Source organism: Hyperoodon ampullatus (genome assembly GCF_949752795.1).
Source record: "Hyperoodon ampullatus genome assembly, chromosome: 14".
Classification (NCBI taxonomy): Eukaryota; Metazoa; Chordata; class Mammalia; order Artiodactyla; family Ziphiidae; genus Hyperoodon; species Hyperoodon ampullatus.
The window spans coordinates 34,456,059-34,468,235 of record NC_136927.1 but is presented as its reverse complement, the minus strand read 5'-3'; the positions used below and the strand labels follow the sequence as shown (position 1 = coordinate 34,468,235).

Here is a 12,177-nt window from a genome sequence, read left to right as displayed (position 1 = left end):
GGAGGAAGGGAAGCCGCCAGCCCGGGCTGCTCTCAGGCCCAGCTCGGTTTTCTCCTTTTATGGTCAGCCTGCAGGCCTCTGGCTCCCCAGCCAGAAACCACGAGCTGGTGTCGGGATCAGGCCGAAATAGCTGGTCTGTGGGGAGCTGGACGTCTCCTGGGAGACTCAGGCCGGGTGCAGGGAAGACAACAGGAGCCCTTTCTGTCCTTGGAAAGCTCCCCCACGCACCTGCTCATCCAAGGCCAGACCCCCAGGCCCTGGAGAAGGAGGGAAGACAGGTGCGTTTGGGGCTGGGGTGTGAGGTGAGGCAGACCTCAGGGCTCCGGGCCGGGCAGCTCAGCCAGGCGCAGGCAGTGCTGGGATGCGGGCTCCAGCCCTGCCATCTCTGCTCTTGTGCTGTGCTCTTTCCTATCTCTGACTTCCTGTGGCCCAGGCCCTCTGCTTGGGATGCTCTGCCTCCTTGGTGCCTTTTCCCCTGCAGATTCCTACACATCCTTCTCTGTGTGGCTCAGTTGTCCCCTCAGCTGCTAAGAAGTCCTGTCTGACTCTCGGGGAGCATTAAAACAGCCTTTCTGTAGCACTTCTGGCATATACCCATTGTGGCATTTGCCCACATCTTGCAGTCCGTTCTTTGCCCATCTGACCCCCACACTGGATCATAAGCCTCTCAAAAGCAAAGACTAAGTAGGTCTTAGTAAACTTTGTGTTTCCATTGCCTGATGCATAGTAGGGGCCCTGGACTTGTTTGCTGAGTGAATATGTGAATAAAGGAAGAAGCGCTGACTGTGGCTTCAATCTGAATTGCCTTTCTGAGAGAGAGAGAGAGAGAGAGAGATTGAGAGAGAGAAAAAATGATTGGCTGAGACTGATTCAAATCAACAAGCATTTCCTGAGTACCTACTATGTGTCAAACATGGTCCCTGCCCCCCTGGATCAGACACAGCCCTTGGCCCTCGGGAACTCATGGGCCAGTAGGAGAAGCATTAAAACAGTTTTGTCGAGTAAGCAAATAAATAAATAAAAAATTTCAGGTGATTAAATTATAAAGTTATTTTCCCCCCTAAGGAGAAGATAAAACAGGATGATGGGATCAAGAGAAACTGAGGGAGTGGCTCTGGATGCATGGTGGTCAGAGGTGGCTCCATCTGAGGATGTGATATTTGAACTTGGACATGAAAGGTGAGAAGGAGCTGGCCACATCAAGAACCAGGGAAGAGCTTTAGAGGCAGAAGGAGGAAGCAGTGCAAAGGCCCTGAGGCAGGAATGGGCATGATGAGCTAAGGAAGTGCCAAGAAGGCCCGTGTGGCTGGGATGTAAGTTGGGGAGGGAAGTAACCAGATGAGGTTGAGAAGCAGCAGTAGCCTCCCCATAGAGTATTACAAGCCCATTTAATATCAGCAACAAAGACTGTATGACATGGTCAACGCTTATAGTCAAATGTTAAATGAAAAGGACTAGAAAAGCACGCCATCGAATGGCATCAATTGTGTAAATCACTCTAAACCGCTATAAAAAATAATGAAAAGGAGATATATCCAAATATTAACCATCACAGGGTAGGGGGATTTTGTCTTTGCCAAACTTTCTGCAGTTGTTGTGTACTAATTTTGTAATCCAAATAAAAAATTAATAACTTATTTAAGAAAAAAAAGCAGTTTTGTAACTGTTGAAAAATGAATAGATTTGTATGATGTTCAAGGAATCAGATCTCTTGATTTAGAGGTGGTGTAAAAGTAACATTGTTTTTTAAAAAACTTTTATTGTGGTGTAATTTATATACCATAAATCAATCCATTTTGAGTATGCAATTCACCAGTATGCAGCCATCACCACAATCTAAGTTTATCTTTCTGTCATCACAGAAAGAAATCTTGTGCCCACTTGTGGCCTCTTATAGTGACTCCCCCATTCCCACTCCCAGTTCTACCCCATCACTATTTACTTTCTGTCTCCATAGATTTGCCTCTTCTGGATATTTAGTATAAATGGAGTGAATGATACGACATGTGGTATTTTGTGACTGACTCCTTTTACCATAATGTCTTCAAGGTTCCTCCATGTTGTAGCCTGTACCACTGCTTCATTCCTTTTTATGGCTGAGTAATACTCTATTGTATAGATAGACCACATTTTGTTTATCCATTTACCAGTTGGACATTTGTATTGTTTCTACTCTTTGGTAAAGTAGCATAATTTTTACTAAGATGAAAAAGAAATATTCTGCCTGTCATATTAAGGGAAAATGGTCCATTACCATTCCAAATAATCCTTTTCTCCTAAAAAGTATTGAGGTGAAACAATGATCATGGTGAGGTTAAGTGCTACCATGGTGGGAATCTTTGGACTATGGGAGCCAGGGTCACCACTAGAACAGGTGGTACCTTTATAAAATTAGAAAAAGTACCCTTTTCTCAAGGCATCTTTCTTCCATCTGCTGAAAGATGGTTGTAATAAATATACAAATCTACAGTGACCAGTGTGAATGGTTCTCCCTTAGAGTTATGCAGTGTACAACTCATACCACTGTCCATGGCAGCCCTGGGGGGGATGTAGAGTAGAAAGGCCCCCAACTTAGCTCTAGGGAGGTATGGAGTCAGAGAAAGTATCATAGAGGAGGTGAGTCTCAGGGTGACCTTTCAAGAATGGATTAGGGTATATACCCCAAAGAATTGAAAACAGGTGCTCAAAAACTTGTTCTTGAATGTTAATAGCAGCACTGTTCACAATAGCCAAAAGCTAGGAAAAACCCAAACATCTATCAACGGATGAGTGGAACCATAAATGTGGTCTGTCTATACATTGGAGTACTATTCAGCTGTAAAAAAGAATGAAGTTCTGATACATGTTACAACAGGGGTGAACCTCAAAAACATCATGCTAAGTGAAAGAAGCCAGACACAAAAGGCCACATATTGTACAATTGTATTTGTGTGAAATGTCCACAATAGGCAAATCCATAGAGGCAGACAGCGGATTCATGGTTGCCAGGGGTTATGGGGAGTGGGGGATGGAGAGTGACTGTTTAAGGGATATGAGGTTTTATTTGGGACTGATAAAAATGTTTTGGAACTAGACAGAAGTGTGAGTTGCACGACATTGTGAATGTACTACATGCCACTGAATTGTTCACTTTTACATGGTTAAATTTATGTTGTGTGAATTTCACCTAAAAGGGAAAAAAAAGAGAAAAAGAGAATGGATTAGGTGGGTAGAAAAGTGATGAAGATGGTGCTCTGGGCAGAAGAAACAGTGTGTGCAAAGCTTGAGGGGGAAACTGTTTTGCACATTCAGAGAACTCCACTCTCTCATGTCAGACACGATCTCAAGCTCAGGGAAGGAATCAGCTAGGAAGCCTGGGGAAGTTGGTCTCCTGGGCTCCACATGGGTCAGCAAGCAGCACCCACACTGAGCCCTCCTGCCCATAACCAACCAGGGCACAGTTAGCTTCCCACGCTTGGAGCCGGTGTGTTTCAGATGGGAATGTCCCAGGCCAGAGGTCCCCTGGCAACGCCCGGCATGGATCTGCCCCGGCAGCTGCCCAGCCTTTCCCTGGAGCCCGCTCCCTCTCCTGGGGACCTGGGAGGAGAGGCCTCAGGACGGGCATCTGACCGTATAAATCTCTCGTCCTCTGGGTGTCGGTTTCCCAAGGCTGCTGGGAAAGACTGCCTGTCTCCCTGTAGCAGATGGATGGAGATAGCCCATCCGTCTGTCCATCTCAAAATCACTCCTTAAAAAAGTGCAGGCTCTGGGGCTTCCCTGGTGGCGCGGTGGTTGAGAGTCCGCCTGCCGATGCAGGGGACACGGGTTCGTGCCCCGGTCTGGGAGGATCCCACATGCTGCGGAGCTGCTGGGCCCGTGAGCCATGGCCGCTGAGCCTGCGCGTCCGGAGCCTGTGCTCCGCAACGGGAGAGGCCACAGCAGTGAGAGGCCCGCGTACCACCAAAAAAAAAAAAAAAAAAAGTGCAGGCTCTGGGCCAGCCCCAGCGGGTTCTCTCTCTGCTTGGGTGCTGATCACAGGGTGCTGGTTCCTCCATGTCTTGCCTTTCTGCCCCTTCCTGAATCCGTTTTGAACTGGTTTCCTAGTTTGCTCTGGTCCTCAGCAGACTTCTCCCTCCAGGTGGAAGTTGGGGGCACAGGCATCCATATTCCCTTGATTCCAGTCCAAGGAGCTGGCGGTTGTACCAGCACAGGGTACCTCCCCCCACACATTTCTTGTGATGCTGACCTCTGTCTCTCTCCAGAGTGTACTGGGGAGATGAAAGTTTTACTGTTTTTATCTTGGAAGGAAATGCCACCAGCACATGGTTGTGGGTTATCTGAGGGAGACAAAACAAAGCCGTGGCCTGGAAGCAAGGCCTCTGGGATCACGCACCTCAGTTTGAGTCCCCCCCTGCCACTTCCTAGCTGTGTGACTGTGTTCATTATCTAGGGCTGCTGTACAAATGGCTGCAAACTTGATGGCTTAAAACAACAGGAATTTGTTCTCTCGTAGTTCTGGATGCCAGAGGTCTGAAATCAAGGTGTCATCAGGGTTGGTTCCTTCCAGAGGCTCTGAGGGAGAATCCAGTCCAGGCCCTTCTCCTCTTCTGGCTTCAGGCGGCTGCCAGGTCCTCGGCGTCCTCAGCCTGTAGCTGCATCCCTCCAACCTGCCTCCTCCTTCACGTGGCTTCTCCCTCTGCCTCTAATTCCCCTCTCCTTTCTCTTATAAATAAGGACACTGGTCATTGATTTAGGTCCCATCCTAAATCCAAGATGGTCTCATCTGGAGATCCTTAATTAATTACATCTGTAAGACCCCTATTCTGGATAAGGTCACCTTCTGAGTTTCCGAGTGGATATTTCTTTGGGGGCCACAGGTCAGCCCACTGCAGTGACCTCGGGCAAGTCGCCTCACTCCACTGTACTGTCCTCATCTGTAAAGTGGCCGTGGTGCCAGTGCCCAGCTCAGGGGCTGCTGTGAGGGTGGAACGGGTCACCTTGCACAGAAGGAGCTCGGGGGTGCCTGCGGCACAGTGCATACTCTGGAGGTGGGCGCTGCTGGGGACGCTACAGGCAGGCAGCTGTTTCTTTCCTCTCTTTCCTAAGTTTCATGGTCATAATGGGCTCCTTGAGAGCAATAAAGACTATTTTTACATTACCCATTTTTGGTGAGATGAGGGAACGGTCGTACATACTCATAGCACAAACACGAGCGGGACAGAGGAGATGGAGTTGAAGGGAGGTCTCCCTCCTGTGCTGCTTCTCAGTCCCTCAGACCCTCTTCTCAGGGACAACCATCTCTGGCTGTGTCGAGTAGCTTCACGATATATCCAACATACACAAGTATTTGAATTGTGTGTGTGTGTGTGTGTGTACACACCTTAGGTATGTATATGTGTGTGTGTGAAAATATATCCCTCTTTTTAAAACATAAAAGGTGTAATGCTATGTCACCTAGCCTTTTATTTTTTAACTTACTATGTCTTGGAGATGGTTCTGCATCAGTCCATGACAATCTGCCTGTTTCTTTTCAGTGGCTGCCCAATGTGCCGCTGTGTGGCCCTACCAGATTTTTTTTTCTTATGTCTTCTATTTCTTTCTTTCTTTCTTTCTTCCTTCCTTCCTTCCTTCCTTCCTTTCTTTCTTTCTCTCTCTCTCTTTCTTTCTTTCTGGCTGTGTTGGGTCTTCGTTGCTGTACACGGACTTTCTCTAGTTGCGGCGAGAGGGGGCTACTCTTCGTTGCGGTGTGCGGGCTTTTCATTGCGGTGGCTTCTCTTGTTGCAGAGCACGGGCTCTAGCTGTGAGGGCTTCAGTAGTTGTGGCACGTGGGCTCAGTAGTTGTGGCTCGCGGGCTGTAGAGCGCGGGCTCAGTAGCTGTGGCGCCCAGGCTTAGTTGCTCCGCGGCATGTGGGATCTTCCTGGACCAGGGCTCCAACCCGTGTCCCCTGCATTGGCAGGCAGATTCTTAACCACTGCGCCACCAGGGAAGTCCCCAGATTTTTCTTTAAGTTAATTTTTAGTTTATATTGGAGTACAGTTGATTTACAAAGTTGTGTTAGTTTCAGGTGTACAGCAAAGTGATTCAATTATACATATGTATATATCCATTTGTTTTCAGATTCTTTTCCCATTTAGCTTATTACAGAGTATTGAATAGAGGTCCCTGTGCTGTACAGTAGGTCCTTGTTGATTATCTATTTTATATATAGTAGTGTGTATATGTTAATCCCAGTCTCCCGATTTATGCCCCCCACCCATGCCCTACCAGATTTTAAATACCAAAATGTATTTCGCTAGTCTGCAGTTGATAGACTGGTTGAATGGTTTCTTTCCGGTCTTTTGCTTTTGCTGATATTCTTGCAGTGACCATCTTAAACATCTGTCCTTGGGCGCACGTGTGGGAGTTTCCGATGTGGCTATTTCTTGAGGTTTGTGGAGCAGCCCACAAGTCGTAGCAGGAGGCAGGGCTGTAGGCCTGATCGGAATCAGCACAGCTGAGCCAGAAGATGGGACTTTGTGGTGACAGAGAGTCCTGATGCCAAAGGAGGGGCTGCCTCTTTCCTGTGGCCCTTCTCCCTGCGAGGGCTGCCCCTGGCCCTCAGCTCAGAGGTCAGACTTGCCTGAGGGGAGCCTCCCCAGACCCCCTGAACGTGGCCCCTGCGGGCAGCTGTGGCCCTTGCTACCAGCTCAAGGTGGAAAAAGTGAGAGTGAGAAAGAGGAATGAAATAGCCTTTTGGCTCTTCTGTCTTTTGCCCTGAGGATTTGGTTCAGCCAGGCCACCAGAATGTCCATCTGTTATCTGAGGGGATAGAGAGAAGGTTGTTTGGAGACGGGCATAGGGTCCATGGAGCTTGCACAGTCATCTCATTCATCTGACCCTGGAGTGGACCAGATCTTCCTTATGTGATGTAAATCTGCCTCCCTCTCCCAGATATGGTCATGACTATCCTCTTTGGTCCCCAGTGATGCATAGGCGTGGGCTATTCCAGTCCCACCCATCCTCCCATCCTTCCTTCCTTCCTTCCATCCATCCATCCATCCATCCATCTTCCCATCCGTCCATCTAACAAATATAATTGAGCACCTGCTATATGCCAGGTACTTGAGATACAGTGTTAAACAAAACAGACAAGCCCCCCTCTTCCCCAGTAAAGCTTGCTTTCCAGCACAGGGAGATAGACAAACACAAGAGGTCATTGCAGATGGCTCTAAGTGATGTGAAGGAAATAAACAAGTTAATTGCCTGAGTGCCCTGAGGCAACTGCCTGCATCCCTGTGGACAGAGACTTAGAAAAGGTCTCTCCGGGAGTGGAAGCCCTCAAGATGATGGGAAGGCATCACCCATGGCAAAAATCGGGGAGAGAGTGTTCCAGGCAGAGGCCCTGGAAGGGAAGAGTGTGTGCTCTGTGAGGGGCATGTGGCTGTTTAGGAGCTGAGTAGGGGTAAGGAGGGAAAGGTGCCAGTGAGGCAGCTGGGTGGGGACACATCAGGCCAGACTTCGTAGGCCATGGTGGGGAGACTGGGGGCCACTGGGACTAGCCAGCTGGTTTTGACCAGGCCGTGGCTGATCTGACTCTTTTAAGATTTTTCTACTATAATGCAGTAGCACCTCACACCTGTCAGGATGGCTGTTATCAAATATCAGAAAGTAGTTAAGTGTTGATGTGGATGTGGAGAAACTGGAATGTTGGTGCATTGCTGGTGGGAAAGTAAACTGGTGCAACCACTATGGAAAACAGTATGGCGACTCCTTGAAAAGTTCAACAGAATTGGCACATAATCCAGCAATTCTGCTTCTGAGCATGTACCCCAAAGATGTGAAAGCAGGGACACCAACAGATATTTGTACACCCATGGTCATAACAACACTATTCACAGTAGCCAAGAGATGGAAGCAACCCAGGTGTCCATCAACAGATGAATAGATAAACAAAATGGAGTATATCCATACAATGGACATTTTGACACATGCTGCAACATGGATGAACCTTGAGGAAACTATGCTAAATGAAATAAGCCAAACACAGAAAGACAAATTCTGTGCGATTCTACTACATGAGACACTTAAGAGTAGTCAAAAATCGTAAAGACAGAAAGTAGAATGGTGGCTGCCTGGGGCTGGAGGGAGGAGGGACTGAGGAGTTATTATTTAATGGGTATGGAGTTTGTTTGGGAAAACGAAAAAGATGGATGGTGGTGATGGTTGCACAGCAGTGTGAACGTGCTGCGTGCTGCTGAACTGGACTCTGTAAAATGGTCTCAATGGTAAATTTTATGTATGTTTTACCAAAATTTAAAAAATTTATAAGAGAGAAAAGAAGACCCTCTGGCTGCCCTGTGAGAACGGCAGGGGCGTGGGCAGAGGCAGGGAGATGGGAGGGGAAGATCTGGGCCTGAAGTGATGGTTCTCAGACCAGGTGTGGCAGCGGTGATGGGGTGGATCTACGCTGATTCACGGGAAGCAGATCCTCCCATTCCCGAGGCCACTTCATGCCCCGGTTTCCTCTTGTCACCTTAGACCTTAGGTGGTAAGGCTGCTTCTCTGGCCTGGGAAGGAGGCCTCACTCCTTCCCTTGACTGGTCTCTGCTGGTCCCTCCAAGCTGCCTTGTCTCCCAACGCCTTCCCTAATCCAGCAGGAGCCTGGGCCCCTATGGACCCCCATTCCATTTCCTGTGCCCTGTCCTGTATTTGGAACAGCAGAAAGTGCCCAGACTCTGACGCATGATGCTTCAGCCCCCAGGTTGGTCCCTGAAGTGGCTGTGTGACTTTGGGTTACCTGACCTCAGTTTCCTTAAACTTAAAAGGGCCAAGGTCAAAGAGCACACAGGGAAAGTGCCAGAAAAGTGTATCTGGCCCATAATAGGTGTTCAATAAATAGTAGGTGTTGGGTTCAAATCCTGCCTCATCCACTTACTAGCTGTGTAACTGTGGGCAAGTTTTAAAATTTCTCTGTGCCTCAGTTTATTCATCTGTAAAATGGGGATAAAATTAGTCTGTCTCATAGGATGTATGGGGGTTGAATGAGTTAGTACAGGCAAATGCTTGAAATAATGCATGATACAGAGGAGGTGCTAAGTAGTAGATACTATTATGTGGTATTTTCAGGGTCTAGCATGGGGATGAATAGCTGGTAGATGCCCTAAAAGCATTTGTTGAATTAATGAATGAGTGACTCAGTTTCTTGTGTGTATATTGAACTTCCCCATCAAGAAACTCATGTCTTTCAGGTTTGGGGTTGGCCTTTTTCAGTGCTCACCAAGCTACACCTTCTCTGTGTCAGGGACTTAGGGCTCAGGGGCTGGAGATCCAGAAACTGAGGGAAGCGGGGTCCAGAACTGGATACTTCTGCCTATGAGCGGTTCATGGTTCTGTGGGGGCAGAGACACAAACAAAGAGAAAAAAAACCAGCCTGGGATAGGGCGCTCGGGCAGCACAGGGTCTGTGGCAGTGGAGACATCTGTCTTGGGGATGGGCAGGAGCCAGTGACAGCTCCAGGATTTCTGTCTGGGGGGGTCTTAGAGGCAGCAGTCAGGTTATTTGATGGAGGCTGGGGGCTTTTCTTAGGGCTTCTTCTCTCTAACAAGGTTGACTATTTGTGATAGCTTAGGAGCGTTGACGGAGATTTACAGCCAAGCCTCCCCCTGGCTCCATCACTGTGTGGAAGGCTTCTTAGAAGAGGTGTCGTCTTTGAGACTGAGGGAAATGGCCAGGAAAGGAGAAGAGAAAGGCCTGCTAGGCAGCCGGAATAGCCTGAACAAAGGCACAGAGTGCGTTTGGGGGTTGTTCTGGGTGGGGTTGCTGGGGAATTCAGAGTGACAGACACAGAAGTGCCAAGGCTGGGGAGGCAGGCAGGGCCAGTCACGGGAGGCCTTGGGTGCCCCTTCTGGGCCTCATCTGAGGACACTGGGGGCCGTGGACAGCATTTAAAAACTGCTTTATTAAGATAAAACTTGCATACCAAAAATCCTCCCAAGATAAGTGTAAAATTCAGTGATTTTCAATAAATTGAGTTATGTAAGCATCACTGCAATCCAGCTTACAAACCCCAAAATGTTCCTTCTTGCCTGTTTGCAGTCACCCCACACCAGCCCCTGGCAACCACTAATCTACCTTCTCTCTTTTATGCATTTACCTATTCTGCACATTTCTTATAACTGGAATCACACAATATGTAGCCTTCTGTGTCTGACTTTTCCTTAGCATCATGTTTTTGAGGGTCATCCATGTTGTAGCCCGTATCGGTACTTCATTGTTTTTATGACTGAATAATGTTCCATTGTATAGATTGACCACATTTTATTTATCCATCCACCAGCAGTTGGACATTTGGGTTGTTTCTACTTTTTAGCTATTATGATAACGCTGCTGTGAACATTCATGTGCAAATCTTGTAGAGACACATGTTTCTGTTCTCTTGGGTAGATTCCTAGGAGTGGAATAGCTGGGTCATATGATGAATTTATGTTTAACATTTTAAGAAACTTCCAAAGTGGAAGAGGGTTAAGAAGCAGAGTGATCAGGCAGTTCTGCGTGTCAGAAAGATTGGAGGAGGATGTCACAAGATCCTGGGAGATCTTTGATCATAAGAGGCTGAGGGTTGTGATGCTGGGGATGGAGCAGGGAATGGAGTTTAGAAATGCCTGCCGCTTCACCATTGCCTAGCAGAGGATGTGATGCTCTGCTTTCTCAGTTATGGTTAACTGGCTGATGATTGAGGTGTTTAACCTTCCTCGTGTCCCTCGTAGGGGATCTTGGCTCCACCCCCTAAGGCCCCTTTAAGAGCAGAAGGTGATCAGTAATGTCTGCTTAATCACGTTTAATCTCACGATGCACTGTGCACCCACCAGGATTCTCTGGTGGTAAGTGACAGAGACCTTATCTAGAAAAGGAATTTCTGGAGGAGTATTGGGGAGCTCACAGATGGGGTGGGAAGAGTGGGGAGCCAGCCTCAGAAAATGTTAGAAAATGGGGCTGTTTGGGCTCTGGGGGCAGGAAGTGAGGCCCCCTCAGGGCCTCCGTTGTGCTTCTCCATCCTTGATCCAGCTCGGAGTTTGAGCTCAGAGATTCTGACTGACATAGCCTAGGAAACGTTGTTGCCTCTTGGCTGGGGTAGCTTGTGGGTTAGTCCCACCAGGACTGTACATGATGGCGGGGTGGGGTGGGGGGTGGTGGGCAGGGAACATGGATCCTTAAGGACCGTAGGATGCTCTTCTTGGAAGAGGAAGTGGATACTGGATTTTCAAACCAAAAATGTCCACTACCCCATATTCCAGATAAAAAAACTGAACCATGGAGAGGTTAAGAGTATTTGCCCAAAGCCATAGAGGTGGGAAGTGGCCAAGTTGGAATGCCAGTCTGTCTGGATCCAAAGTCTGTGTTCTGTCTGTGACCTAATCTGGGCAGAGTGGGTCTCCTGGGACCCTCCAGAGCTGGTGGGGCAGGGATTCTCACTGCCTCCTGAATGAGTCAGTCTCTGGTATCTTTCTGGGGCTGCCTCCAGGACTTTAGGGGGTCGGGAAAAGTATCTAAAAGAGCCCTGCTGCCCTCTTGGCTTTGGTCTTATCCCCTATGCCCTGGGCAATGAGCCCAGCTGGCCCCTTGTCGCCCCCGCTGGGGCCAGCATGTAGGAGCTTAAATGGGAGGCCTGGGAGGCACCATATCCAGACCCTCAGCTCAGAGCAAATTCTAACTCATGGCTCTTTTTTTCTTTCTGTTCTCAGATCGAGAGGACCAGTCCATTCTCTGCACGTAAGTGGAGCTGCTTTTTCTTTTGTTTTTCTAGAGTCAAGATCCAACCTATTAAAGAAAAAGGTCCATGAGAACAGGGCTCTTTGATGTGTTTGCTGTTCCATGCACCCTGCCCCTGCCCTGTCCCTGGCACAGCGTAGGTACTCACTAAACATTTGTTGAACAAATGTTCTGATGCTGAGGCTGGTACCCCTAAACTGCCAGTGACACCTGGTGCCATCTTGTTCTGCACCACCCCCTTTTAAAAACCAGCATTTATTGAGCACTTACTGTGTGCCAGGTCCTGAACTAAATATTTTACAGACAGAATTGCATCTAATTCCATAACAGCTCTGTGAGGGTACATGCCATTTCCGTTGGTGAGGAAGTCTTGGCTTGTGTTAAACAATCACCCTCAAATTTCACAATTAGTAACCACATTGTGCCATATTTGGTGGCTGGTGTCATTA

The 12,177-nt window shown here is 48.1% G+C and overlaps 1 protein-coding gene across 2 annotated transcripts in view; it reads left to right on the top strand.

Moving 5' to 3' along the window:
- Positions 1–12,177, top strand: part of MYH11 (myosin heavy chain 11) — a gene marked incomplete at both ends in the record, with an annotated part of 109,230 nt that overhangs the window by 21,879 nt on the left and 75,174 nt on the right. For both annotated transcript variants that reach the window (XM_079719527.1, XM_079719526.1), the window contains one exon: positions 11,701–11,728. In XM_079719527.1, the coding sequence (XP_079575653.1) occupies positions 11,701–11,728 (28 nt within the window). The remainder of the gene's footprint in view (positions 1–11,700; positions 11,729–12,177) is intronic.